We start from the raw sequence: 13,316 nt of genomic DNA on the forward strand, positions 1-13,316 counted from the left end.
ATATTCATAGCAACTTTCCTAAATATAATGAAGCTTTTTTCAGATTACATTAATTTCATATCTTATAATACAATAATTACATTTTGCTGTGAGGGTGGTTGTTACAGTAGTTTATTCAACTGATTGTCCCTTTTTGTTAACCCTATAATACCAAACATATCTCATTGGATACATGAGTTTTGAAGCCCTCTACATGATCAGTGTGATATTTTTTTTTCTTGAATAACCTGATGTATACAATTACATACATGCAATATGTAGATAATCCACCAGGGGGGAGGAATTCATTCACCAGAGGCCTTTCCAGTGACACTACAAAATTGTCATTAATGAGGAAGGAGGCAGAACTTTACCAATTTTGAAAAGGAATTACCAATTTGTTAGACATGTTTGTGTTATATTATGTTTTTGTTTATTCAAAAATAATATTTGAGCATTGAGACCTGATGTATCAAATATGATACAAAATCGAGACTCATACATGGAAAATGTTTGGGTTGTTCAGAAGGACCAATAAAGACTCCAGTTTCAAAGAACTGGAATTTTATGTCAATGATTTAATGGTTCAGGCTTTACAGGGTTAAATATGTTGGAAGTTTAACATCCAATCAGTGACAACATATGACAGTGCAAAGTGTTAATGTTTTGCAGATCTGTTTTAACATGCATGACCTATTCTAAAAGTTTAACCCATAAAGACCCAGTGCTATTTTTGTGGCACTTCCCAGATGGATTTTTCTCTATATTCAACCTTTCATAACTGATCAGTCACTGTTTACTTGCAATATTAACTTCTTTATTTTATTTTATTTTTCTGTGTAAATCATGTCTTTTGCTATATTTAATTCACTGATCACATAGATGTTCATTAAAGCTCAGACTAAAATCAAAGGTTATTATATCAAATCAGGAAAAAAAAAAAAAAAAAAAAAAGGAAAAAGTTATCTCCATCCATCTCCAAATCATTTTCATACACTGTCATTGATCCAACTCCATGGGTTTTACTGGTGAATCAATGTTGTAGAAGATAATGGTGTTTCCATGGTAACTACGGAACACCTGAATGTCCAAATGGGTCATATCTGATGACCATGAAAACGTGACAAACTGCATTTTACACCAATTATTTACATGTATTGATAGGATTAGTGGATTAACAGGTATTAAACAGTTTGGATCAGTAAATGGCTTTGGTCGGTGGCGTGTGTTTGGGTCTTTATGAGTTAATCTGTCAAACAATCAATTTAGAACAAAAATGATAAAAAGATTCAAAACTGAAAGGTAATTTCTGGCTTAAGATCCTTAATATGGCTCTTTATTTAAAATACTGCACTGTTAGTTTTACACCTGGAAACTAAATGAAGCCTGATAAAAATATGAATGTTATTCTGAGATATCTGAGTGACTTTAACGCAGGGGTGTCAAACTCATTTGAGTTCAGGGGCCACATACAGACTAATATGTTATAAAGTGGGCCGGACCAGTAAAATAATATAAATAATAGGATAAGAACTGATAAATAATGTCGACACCAAAGTTTTCTCTATGTTTTTGAGCGAAAAAAAATCAAATTCCATAATGAAAATGTTTACATCTACAAACTGTGTTCGAACGCAATATGAACAAATATGAACAACCTGAAAATTCTTAAGAAAAATAAGTACAATTTTAGCAGTATTACACTTTAGTTTATCATTTATACATGTGCATCATAACTTACAGATCACAGTGGATCTACAAATACACAAAACATGTAGTAACAGGCAGAATATTGGTAAAATTCTACATATTTCTCTTAAGACGTTTCAGGTTATTGAAATTTTTTTGTAAAAGGCTAGTCTGTAAATGTAAACATCTTTGTGTAATTTTACCTTTTTTACACTAAAACAAAGAGAGAAATTTGTGGTTTTCTTTATTTATAGGTTATTATGATAGTGTTTTACTGGTCTGACCCATTTTAGATCGAATCAACCGAAAATTATTTTAACACCATTGATTATTGATATCTTCTGTGTACTCTTTGCATTTCATAAATTCATCCCACGGGCCAGATTGGATCCTTTGGCGGGCCGGTTTTGGCCCTCTAGCCGCATGTTTGACACCAATGCTTTAATGGGTCTGTAGACTGACCTCACACACTGCTGCCATTTTCACACACATTGTTCAGAGTCAGTTTCTGCTTTCAACTAAAGACACTTCTGAGCACTTACTGGTAATGACATTTTGTGCTTAACCTATTCCCCGGTTCCAGTGTGTGTAACTGGTCAATTTCGTGATTAGAAAATATGTGTTGAAACAAAAAAAAAAAAGGAGTGGAATTGGTGGTTCAAAGGTTTAAATGTAGACCATAAAATCGTGGTCTATTTCTAGGCGATGGTAAATTCTATTTCATCCAACTCTTCCTCTGTGTCCTCCATGTTCTCGGCCGCCCTCTCAGCCCTCTCTCTCTCACTGGCCTGGATGTAGTTATCTTCAATGAAGCCGTCGTCATCCTCTTCATCCCTTGGTGGAGGGATACAGTTGTGATTCATTCCTTGCCCGCCGTGCATGGCGAATTCTACCAGCCACAAAAACAAAACCAGTGACCATTAGACAAGTATGACAAGTACGTCCTGTATGACATTATATCACAGAATGTATCAAATTGTAATGTTAAACTCTGCTCCAGTGATTAATGAACTGTTTTTGTACTCTCATTTCACTTTACAAATGGATAAAAGACCATAAAGAAGCCAAGAAATGCAGTTGTGAAGATTAATATCCCTCTCTGCTGTTCTTTTGACATGCATTTCTCTTCTTTGATCAAAGGCAAGAGGATTTTTTAACACTTTTAACCCTTCCATGCACGACATCCACATTTGTAGACACATAGTTTAAGCTCACTTTCCAAAGGGTTATAAAGGCAATATTCTCCAAACCACATGGGGGCAGTTTCTATAGATCCTAAGCAGTCTCCCCCTACTTCCCCCCCTTCTCCCAGTCTCTCTCTATCTTTCTCTCTTTTTCTCCTCCTTTACTCTCTCTCTTTTACCCCAACTGGTCAAGGCATGAGATAACTTTTGTTTGGCATTATAGAAAGAAAATTTGATTGATTGATTGATTGATTGATTGATTGATTGATTGATTGATTGATAAGCAATACAATGAAAAAAAGTATCATCTTCGTTTTAGAATTTGGACTGCTCTGTTATCTCTTAAAGTTAACCTCCTAAGACCCACCTATGGGTTTTCTGTCCACGTTTGTGGGCAAGACTTTCACAGCTCTATACAAAAAATAGGACCAGTGGCCCTGTAGCTTACCGGCCAAATTAAAAGGTTTAAGAAAAATGTATCCAGATTTATTATATTACAGAAATAGCCCATGTTTTGGTCATATTCCAATCAGATCTGTAAAAAAATTCAAATTCCAAGTTGATATCACTGATACTTACTGATTTATTGGATCAATCCACTTCCTATCTTTTATGATGGGGAAATTTTTCAAAGTCGCACCAAATCCAGAATCAGATCCGAATTGAAATCATTTCAATACCTTGTGTTGACATCATCATAAAGAAGCTGTATACCAGAACTGTAGTTTCGGAGAAAAAGACGATTGAAATTTTTCCCCATAAGAGCCCATGTTAAATTTTCCATAAGTTCCTGGATCCAGAAGAAGATCCTGATCAGCATGTGGCCATTATGTTTTGGTCATCTCCCCATCAGGGCTGGACTGTAGAAATTTCCACTTGATATCATTTATATTTACTAAGTTATTGCATCGATCCACTTCCTATCTCTTATAATGGGGAAATTTTTCAAAGTCTCACCAAATCCAGAATCAGATCCGGATCCAAAAATTTCACTAACTTTTGTTGACATCATCATAAAGAAGCTGTATACCAAGTTTGAAGTCCATCGGAACTGTAGTTTTGGAGAAGAAGACGATTGAAAGTTCTGTAACGGACGATAGATGACAAACGCCGCTGCCGGACGCCGCATGATGACAATAGCTTACGGCCTGTCAGCTGGTAAGCTAAAAACAATCAAAAAAAAAATGTCCACTGCAAAGGACGTTTCATAAAAATAAATAAATAAATAAATGCATCTGAAAAAACTGTTGCATCATGATGTTTCCAATATAGGCAATTATTTAATAAAAAAAAGCCAAAACTTGTACTTTCCTGGGTCTCAGAAGGTTAAATATCTTCTTAATAAAAGCATATTTAAAAAAAAAAAAATTCAAAATGCATTTCAACTTTAGCCTAATTTTGAGTAATAAAATCAATCTAAAAAATAATTAATGCAGTCATTGTTCTTTTCTTTCATTTTTCAGTGATTGAATGCATTTTTATTCCATAAACGACATTCATTCATTAGTAGAACCAATTGGACAGCTTTTCTTATCTGTGTGTGCAGCAGTTCCATTATTGTTCTCATTATTTGGAATGAACTGCATTTTTTGACAGTCGGACAGTATATATCAACACAAGCATCAGCACAAACAGGAATTATTCTTCCAATGTTATGGGTGAAAAACAAACCTGGTGTGTCACACTGGCTGATGGTGTCAACCTCCCTCAGTCGTGTGTGTCTGTAACTGGCCAGGTAGCGCCGGACCACCTGACACTTGGCCAGAAGGGCGATGAGAATGGACACGGAGATGGCTGTGGCCAGGACCGCCACCAGGAACTGCCAGTTATGAGAGGAGCTGCTCACTGGTGGGTTCATCAGAGTACCTGGAACAGGGGAAATTAAAAGTCATCTGAATGTGTTAACAATGGAACGGCCTCCTGCGTTATCGTTCATCATGTGGAAATGACCTAAATATCCTGATCAGCCTTGGCGGAGGTCTGCGCTCTCCGAGTGCTTCTAGTTTCTCTATGTTTTTGAGTGAAAAAAGTAAAATTCCGTAATGACAATGTTTACATCTACAAACTGTACTTGAACATAACATGAACAAATATGAACTTTGAAATTCTAAAGAAAAATAAATGCAATTTTAACAATATTACACCTTAGTTTATCATTTATACATATGCAATACAACTTACAGATCACAGTGGATCTACAAATACACAAAACATTTAGTAACAGGCAGAATATTGGTAAAATTCCACATACTTCTCTTAAGACATTTGAGGTTATTCATATTTGTTCAGGTTATTTACATTTTGCTTGTAAAAGGCCAGTCTGTAAATGTAAACATTTTTGTATAATTTTCCTTTTTTTTTTCCTTTTTTTTTCCAGTTTTCATTATTTATAGGTTATTATGATAGTACTTTACTGCTCTGACCCACTTTAGGCTGAATTGACCTAAAATTATTTGAACATCCCTGATTGTTAATGTCTTCAGTGTCCTTTCTGCATTTCACAAATTCATCCTACGGGCCAGATTGGACTCTTTGGTGGGCCGGTTTTGGCCCCTGGGTTGCATTTTTGACATCTGTGTATTAGAGCATTTAATTAATTGGTTGTAATAGGGGTGTGAAGGGGATTTTAAGCAATATAGTAAAAAAAATGTTCCAGGAAAACATCTTGTACCCCACCTTTAAAGAGAGTGCCTTGGAGTTTTCATACTGTTTGTCATCTACGATAAAGATTTGTCTTCTAAATGTAGTTTTACCTGCAACTGTGATTAGTTTATTTGAACAGCCAATTACATTTTCTCATTGGCTAATGCTCGGTCGACTATTATGGGATAGCCCCAACTATTGTATCCCTATGAGCCTTGTTTCTGTAGTAGATGTAGCTGAACTCTTACCATTGTGTGTTGCCGTTGGTGTTGCTGTTACTGTTGCTATAGCGAGTGGTCCTTTTGATGATGGTTCCATCTGGCTTTACTTTTGTTTTGTGAGTCTCTTTTGGAGAGTAAATTCTCCTGTGTGGCTAAGTTTGATTCTTGTTAGATGACACCTCCCTTTTGCCTTGGGGGCACCATTAACCACCGTCTAGCATAAAACTACGGATCATGGGATTGTGCAGATGTCAGTCAAAAACACTTCTTGTGACCTACAGGCTTAGAGCATCTCTCCTCAGGCTCCACTGGACGCTGAACAGATTCTTATGAGGTGATACCCCGGGGCAGATGTTACTTTCCTCACCGGCTGATGTTATAGTCAGAACTGTTTGGCCTTTAATGTCGTCAACGGGTAAAAATTAAACAGGATCTGAGGAAAATATTGCAGGTCAGCATCTCCCCAGATGAGGGAGGTAGTCGTCTGGAAGATTCCTCTTGACCACAAGGGAGATGGACCTCCACAGCTCCACTAGGGGGCAAGGTTGAGTAGAGGGGGGACTTCTTAAGTGAGAAGCAATGGCATTATTACCCAGTGTATCTGATATACTAGGATAAGTTGCTGCACTCTGTAGAGAAACAAAAAATGTGATGAAATTAAAACAGTATAAATCTGTCACAGTTCTACACTTGCACACAAAGGGCATTTTTGAGTCATGCAGAAATATCAGTAAACTACAGTTCCTTAATACCCCTTGTGCATTATGACTTTGAAATCCTTTTGGACTCTTTGTTCTGTGAAATGCATATTTTATAACTGAACCACGCAAATGGAACAGGGACAAGAACAATCAAATGACCTAAAAATCTCACTAAGTGTCTCCATAAAGTCTAAATGTGTCATCATGAAAGACAGACAGAGCCGTCTGAATAATCCAGACGTCATAATTGAATAGAAGCTGTCAGGAGCTTAGGAGGATATCATCCATAACAGCAAAATTGTGTCGCAAACAGGAAGTCGCACGTACTGCAGATCCTTCCTCTGTAGGTCTGTCTGACACAAAGCATTGGCAAACTTGGTGATCACTCATTTGTGTGTTTGTCATTTGTGTGAAATGTGGGTGTGATACTATCGAGAGTTTGAGAGAGGGAGAGAAATTTACTATATATAAATCTATCTATGATAATTGTTAGACAATCGATATGAAATTAATTTGAGCTACTTCAACCTGATAATGGCAGAATAATAGTCAGAGAACCAATTTTTTCCACACAAAACTCAAGAATGAAAATGACACCATAAGAACTTTGGATGGTAGCAAGAAAACGGACATTTGTAAGGCGATCAATATGAACCAAATTGTACCTTAATCGGCAAGTTATTGCTTGATTTATGTTTATGTTTATGTTTGTGTTTATGTTTATGCATTTGGCAGACGTTTTTTTCCAAAGCAACTTACAGGGGAAAACCAATCAAATCACTCAATCAATCAAATTTTATTTATATAGCGCCAGATCACAACAAAAAAGTTATCTCATGACACTTTATATGTAGAGTTGGTCAAAACCAGACTCTAAGCCAATTTATAGAAACCCAACCGAATCCTCCATTTATGTCCAAAAAACTGATTTTCAACTAAAGCGCCCCCACTTGGATGACTTATAATACTCATAGAGAAGCTGAAATCGATAGGGTTCTTCCACTAGGGGTCCCCTATGTTGGTTAACAAGGGAGAAGAAATCCAACCAAATCTGTCCTAGTTATCGCATCCATATGAAGGATATATCTGGCAGTGGTGATCGGTGTAAAACTATTATGTATATATATATATATATATATATATATATATATATATATATATATATATATATATATACACACTATACAACTGCGGAAAAAATTATTAGACCACCCTTGTTTTCTTCAATTCCTTGTTTATTTTGATGCCTGGTAAAACTAAAGGTACATTTGTTTGGACAAATATAATAACAACAAAAGTAGCTCATAAGTGTTTAATTTAAGAGCTGATATCTAGTCATGATAGATAGATAGATAGATAGATAGATAGATAGATAGATAGATAGATAGATAGATAGATAGATAGATAGATAGATAGATAGATAGATAGATAGATAGATAGATAGATAGATAGATAGATAGATAGATAGATAGATAGATAGATAGATAGATAGATAGATATGGTTTTCTTGATAATAACCAAAATCACTTCCGTTCTTACATCATTATCTATGGCATTGTACTGACAAAAACAGGCATTCCGTGTTTTCTTTTCTGTCTGTTTTAGTCACACAAGAATTAGTACTTGATTGCATAACCATTGTTTTTGATGGCTTTTGATGGTCTAATAATTTTTTCTGTGACTGTATATGACCCCCACCACAATGGATTAAAACTCTTTCGCAGTAATGTTTCCCACTTTTAGGAGTGTGTTTGACTTTGACTTAAAAGCTCTCAGCGCCGTCCTGAATGCAAATGCAAAACCATGATGCTTTTTTTGTATAAGAGAGGGCCTTTGTGTACAACTGTTTGCAAATTTACATCATATTTGCGTGTCTGAGTCAAAGGGTGACAAGCTGTTTATTATAGATATCAGGATGTAACTTTGGAACTTGTATTTTAATTTTCTTGTGTCATGGTGTTAAAGAACATTACTTCCTTATTTTTTCCATTATATGTCAATCACTGGTGTTTTCAAAGTACATTATAATAATATTTCATGTGTTTTTAAAGGTGCATATGTCAAAATACATATTATGTAATGTGTTTTTCAGAAGGATTTGCCTGTTATTAATGAAAGTGATGCTTTAACTTTCTTTGGTTTACACATTTGCCTGACTGGTTTGTGATTGACAGAAGGTAGCTGCCAACATAAATACTACTTTAAAGGTGCAGGATGGCACTTTTACGTTGTTGTGGGAAAAGGCAGAATAGGAAATGGAGAAAGCAGCAGAATTATACCTCCGGCTGTCCTTCTTTGCACAAATTGGGTGATGTGAACGTGTAGAGCCAAAATGAGTTTCACTTCCACTGTAATTTCGGAAAGGAGGGAGCATCCTGGTAGGAAATACCAGTGTCAAAGGTTGTAAAATAGCAGATTTGCTTCTTATTATTGACTTGAATTTGCAACTGAATAAAACCCAACCTATGCTAATGCAAGACAGTTTTGACCTCCTCACATCTTGAAATAGTGACTATCCACAACATGTAAAACTACACTGTAAGCCCGGACTTTGTATTTACTAAGATGATTTAATTATAATGTTCTTAAATGATTTAAGTTTGATTACATTACTATAAAATGTTAAGTATATTCTACTAATTTGCAGACAGTCGAAAGTACGAAAAAGTTTAAGTTGAATGGATTAAAATTACTAAGTTTAAGTCATGACCACAGCTTTTTATCTCCACATTGCATTGTGGGTATTGGGCATGTTGTTGAAAATGTGTTATTTTTATGTGCAGGGGTTCAGCGGGGTTGTGGTGTTAGTGTTAATTTGGACTTAATGTGCATATGACAATGTGACTGTGTGCCTTTTTGTGTTTGTTTTTGTATTTTTGTAGAGCTGCACTCATGAGTCAGAGCCATAGGCCCAACAATGGGTTTCCTTTTTATCTGTAATTTGTCTTTTTTGATGTAAATCTTTATGCCTTGCCAAGTTAAAAGCTCTTCCTGTACTGGCAAATTACTAGTGATGGGACTTTTGGCTCTTTGAAGGGAGCCGTTCAATCAGGAGCCGTTCACTGAAAAGAGCCGTTCAAAAGACTGGCTCTTTTATGTTTTTTTGCATTCTTTTGAAACACCAGTGTTTTAATGACTAAACAGGCTACATGTGGTGATTGACATTACATTTTAAAGGTATTTAATTGGCGCGGCAGTAAATATTATCTGACCGTAAAAAAGAATAGTTAGTTCAAATGTGTGGGCTAAATACATGACATGAGAGGTAACATTAGACAAATGCTGGAATTTGACAAAAAACATTTTCAAATGGCGGTGCAAATTATTCGTTGACCCAGACTTGAAAGATATATTTTTTTTGCAAATACTGAAAGCTGCATGCCCATCTTTTCTTTCTGAAAAGTGCATCCAAATACTACTCCTTTTTGTTTGGCTCATTTCTCATGGGTGGTCACTCACTCACTCTCAAACTTTTCTCTGGTTTCGACCAGTCTTCCAGCTCCTCCTCCTCCAGTATGCTCACCTCACGCTTCAAACTGTTGTTTTTTTTTTTGCTAACTTCTTGACATGAGACATGCGCAGTGTGCAAGCACTCATTTTTTTTCTGCTCGAACATTCTCCTCCTGCCCAATGCCTCCCCGGTGACGCTAAATGGACAGGCAATCGGACACTCCCTCCTTACAAAAAAAAAAAAAAAAAAGGTTCTTTACAAAGACTTGGTTCCCATCGTTCATTTCAAAGAGCCGTTCAAAAGATTCGATTCATTCGTGAACGTCACATCTCTACAAATTACACTGAGCTAACTTCCTACCTAACTTCCATCCGCGTTACAATTTATTATGTTGAATAATTATACAAAGCAATTTATATTGCAAAAGATTTTAATTTGAATCAACTTGGAATTGAGTACAATGAAATGATGATATTAAGACAAATGAAAGCAACTGACATTGCAACAAATTTTAAGTTAAATTAACTTGGCATTTAGTGTGTTGTACTTAAAATAGCAATTCCATTCAAATCAAGCATTTAAGTTTAACACACTCAAGTTTTCATTACTCATTACTTAAACTTTTTAAGGCAACCGGTTTCCTCAATTTTTTTACGTAAACTCAACTTATCCGGTCTTACAGTGTGATTTGAATTCTATCCGTGTTTCAGTTTCTCAAAGTGTCATTGTTGCATTCTCATACAGGATTTACATATAGGTATTTCTCTGTCTCCTTCTTGGCTCTGGAGTGATTTTTCGAAGCAATAGGGGTCCGGGTGCTTAGCGCCAACCATTAGACCGTTTCCTCTCAGTCTTCACCAGCTATTCTCCTCCACAGAACTGGTTGTAAACACACCAACAGGGCTGCCTTTATCTCTTCCTGTTCTGTCCTCACACAGGCAAAAAAGAACAAAATATACACATCAGGCTGCACAGGACTGGAAGCTATAGGAAAGGGGCCTTGGAGCAAAAAAAAAATCTGTCTCAGAGTAGAATAGTACTATGCAATACTACCTTACATGCTTTTTTGTTTACAATACACTGTATACGAATGTGCATGTGTACAAAAGAAGCTTACATTTGCATATTTTTCCGCATAAATCTGTGTTTTCTAATATCATTCTCAAAGCAAGGTGTCAGTTTTTCTTAGTAATTCTTTGTTTCGGTGCCCCAAATTATGATTTCAATGTCAGTTTTTTGTTACTAATGATGGCCAGAGGCGGTAAAATGTTCTTTCTGTCATCAAACTGAATAAAACATCAAACTTAGATTCTGCTCTGGAGTGTAATCACGCTCCTTTGAACAGACAAATTAACTGTAAGCAATGTTACGAGAACAGAAATTTGATTACAGCCGTGCATGGTGCTGATGCGCATTATCAACATTATGTAAGAGTCAGATCTGAATAAAACCGAACGGAAATCCTATCATAGTGTATTAATAAAACTGCCAGTCAAAACATATGATATAATCCCGAACTGTAGAAGCAAACGTCTTTCTTTCATCTGCAGCTGGATAAGATAATCAACATTTATACACCACGCTGATGTCCTTTAGTTGCTCCTCGACCCAACAAAGCTCTACACAAGCCTCCCTCCCTCCTTCTTATCCTAGTGCCAAGTTATGTATTTTTGTCCTGCTTTGAAATTTGTGTAAAAGTCAAGCCATTGTTTGTCAGAGATAAAGACAAAAGTTCTGATACTGCAGTTAAAAAAAAAAAAAAAGCACCTGGCAAAGACATTAAATAGAGTCTGAGCATTTATCTGGTGAAGTGACTGTAGTGCTTTCAACAATTCAAGCATTTGGACATGAATAATACAATAAATAATTATCAACCTATTGTATTTCTGTTTATTCTCTTCAGTTTAATTGAAGCAAGGTCACAATAGTTTAAGTGAAGTCCCCTCAAATGTCATGTTTGGTTTTCGCCTTCCACCCAGCGAAATAATGACAATGTCAACAAGGAATCCGCAGGGACACAATGAGTAAAAACCGAGCTTAGGAGCAACTAATGAAACAACCCGGCAGCTCATAACCTGCCTGACCACAAATATAGTGTTTGACGTTATTCAAATATTAGATTATATTCAGGTTTCTTCGTTAAATAAAGAATACGAGTGCAGTCTTTTAAGCGAGAGTGGGAGGAAATAGTGGGAGTGTGGAATGAACAGGAGCTCAGGTGCAGGGATGTTTTGGGTCAAAACATCAAATGGCCAATATCAACATGTGGGTCAGTATTTGTTGCTAACAGAGAGGTAATGTAGAGACATGATGAATGTTTACAACTGTCAGTTTTTTAACGCAGTAAGTACCTTATTATAATTAATGTTCATTCTTTAGTTAAGAGGACGGTTTTTTTTCTATCAGCATGTGTTAAAAACCAGGTCAATCAAATGTAATCATAAGCTGTAGCAGTAAAAAAAAACATGTAATGACAGATTTGCTGCTTATTTATAACACTGCATTATCCGGAATTATATAGAATCCACTCAGAACTTGATGAAACAGCTTTTTCCTATGGTCGTAGAACAATTTGCAAAACTCACTTCAGCTTCAGCATTTCATTACCCTGGGTGAATTCAACTGTGTTCTGTCAAGCTGTCGAACAGAAGTGTGTAACTGCTATCCTTAAACTGGTTTTCAGCTTTTTATGTTTTTAGCCATTTTATGTTGTCTTAATTGTATGTAAATTTTAGACTCAGGTAGTTCATTTGTATTGTACTGATGCACCTCTTGGTCATGTCTCCCTCGAAAAAGAGATTTTATCTCAAAGGACTGCCTGGTTAAATAAAGGTTAAATACAACAACAACAAAAAAAAATGTATGTTTTTGATGAGTTTCTCCTTCAGAAATAGTCTTTTTTTGACAGCTGCAAGTAAATATCTATCCATTTGCATGCAAGTTTAGTATGTTTGGTGTAGTATGACAACATAAAGGCGCATAAGTGCACATAGTTATTCCCTTATCTTGTCATTTAAAAAGAATTATCCAAAAAAAAAAAAAGAGGCACCACAGTCTTTTCAGTCTTACCTGGTCACCTGTCAGTGTAGATCCCTCTAGCTTCAACTATTTCACCTGCTGTGTGTCCACTCTCACATTTCACGCTAGCTTAACATTTTTTTTTTTTTTTTTTGCTTTGTTTGTAAAATGTAGAAATGTTGTGCAAAGGTTGAACGAGGCGTGCTGTGCAGCTGCTTCCCAGAAGGACAGGTTAATGAGTAACTGTAACTAAGGTGTGCTCCCTCCCACCTACTGTTCCTCTTTTCTGTCCAATGGCAAATCGGACCTGTTCAGAAGTAACGCAAATCAAACCAGGAAGAGGTTGAAGTGAATAAGACAGCAATATTATGTACTTTATGTTGTAAACAGTGCATGAAACCAGTCTGACCTGCTTTTTTCCTGGGAATAT

The 13,316-nt window shown here is 36.0% G+C and overlaps 1 protein-coding gene across 2 annotated transcripts; it reads right to left on the reverse strand.

The window, feature by feature from the left end:
- Positions 1–1,880: 1,880 nt before the first annotated feature.
- c4h1orf210 (chromosome 4 C1orf210 homolog) lies at positions 1,881–13,104 on the reverse strand. 2 transcript variants are annotated; one of them, XM_030132596.1, is made up of 5 exons: positions 12,938–13,104; positions 5,744–6,345; positions 4,520–4,718; positions 2,759–2,763; positions 1,881–2,560 (listed from the first exon to the last, which is right to left on the reverse strand). In XM_030132596.1, the coding sequence occupies exons 2-5, from the start codon at positions 5,811–5,813 to the stop codon at positions 2,367–2,369; spliced, it is 468 nt and encodes a 155-aa protein (XP_029988456.1). In that variant the 5' UTR covers positions 5,814–6,345; positions 12,938–13,104; the 3' UTR covers positions 1,881–2,366. The 2 variants fall into 2 exon arrangements, with proteins under 2 accessions (XP_029988456.1, XP_029988458.1); XM_030132598.1 differs by lacking the exon at positions 2,759–2,763 and having other exon boundaries at positions 1,881–2,557; positions 4,524–4,718.
- Between the last annotated feature and the right edge of the window lie 212 nt (positions 13,105–13,316).

This window comes from Sphaeramia orbicularis, chromosome 4 (assembly GCF_902148855.1).
Source record: "Sphaeramia orbicularis chromosome 4, fSphaOr1.1, whole genome shotgun sequence".
NCBI classification, from domain to species: domain Eukaryota; kingdom Metazoa; phylum Chordata; class Actinopteri; order Kurtiformes; family Apogonidae; genus Sphaeramia; species Sphaeramia orbicularis.

Coding starts and splice junctions, on each gene's coding strand:
- c4h1orf210 (XM_030132596.1), bottom strand. CDS start 5,813: ATGGAACCATCATCAAAAGGACCACTCGCTATAGCAACAGTAACAGCA. Junction 4,719..5,743: donor ACCAACGGCAACACACAATG/GTAAGAGTTCAG, acceptor CCCCTGTTCCAG/GTACTCTGATGAACCCACCA.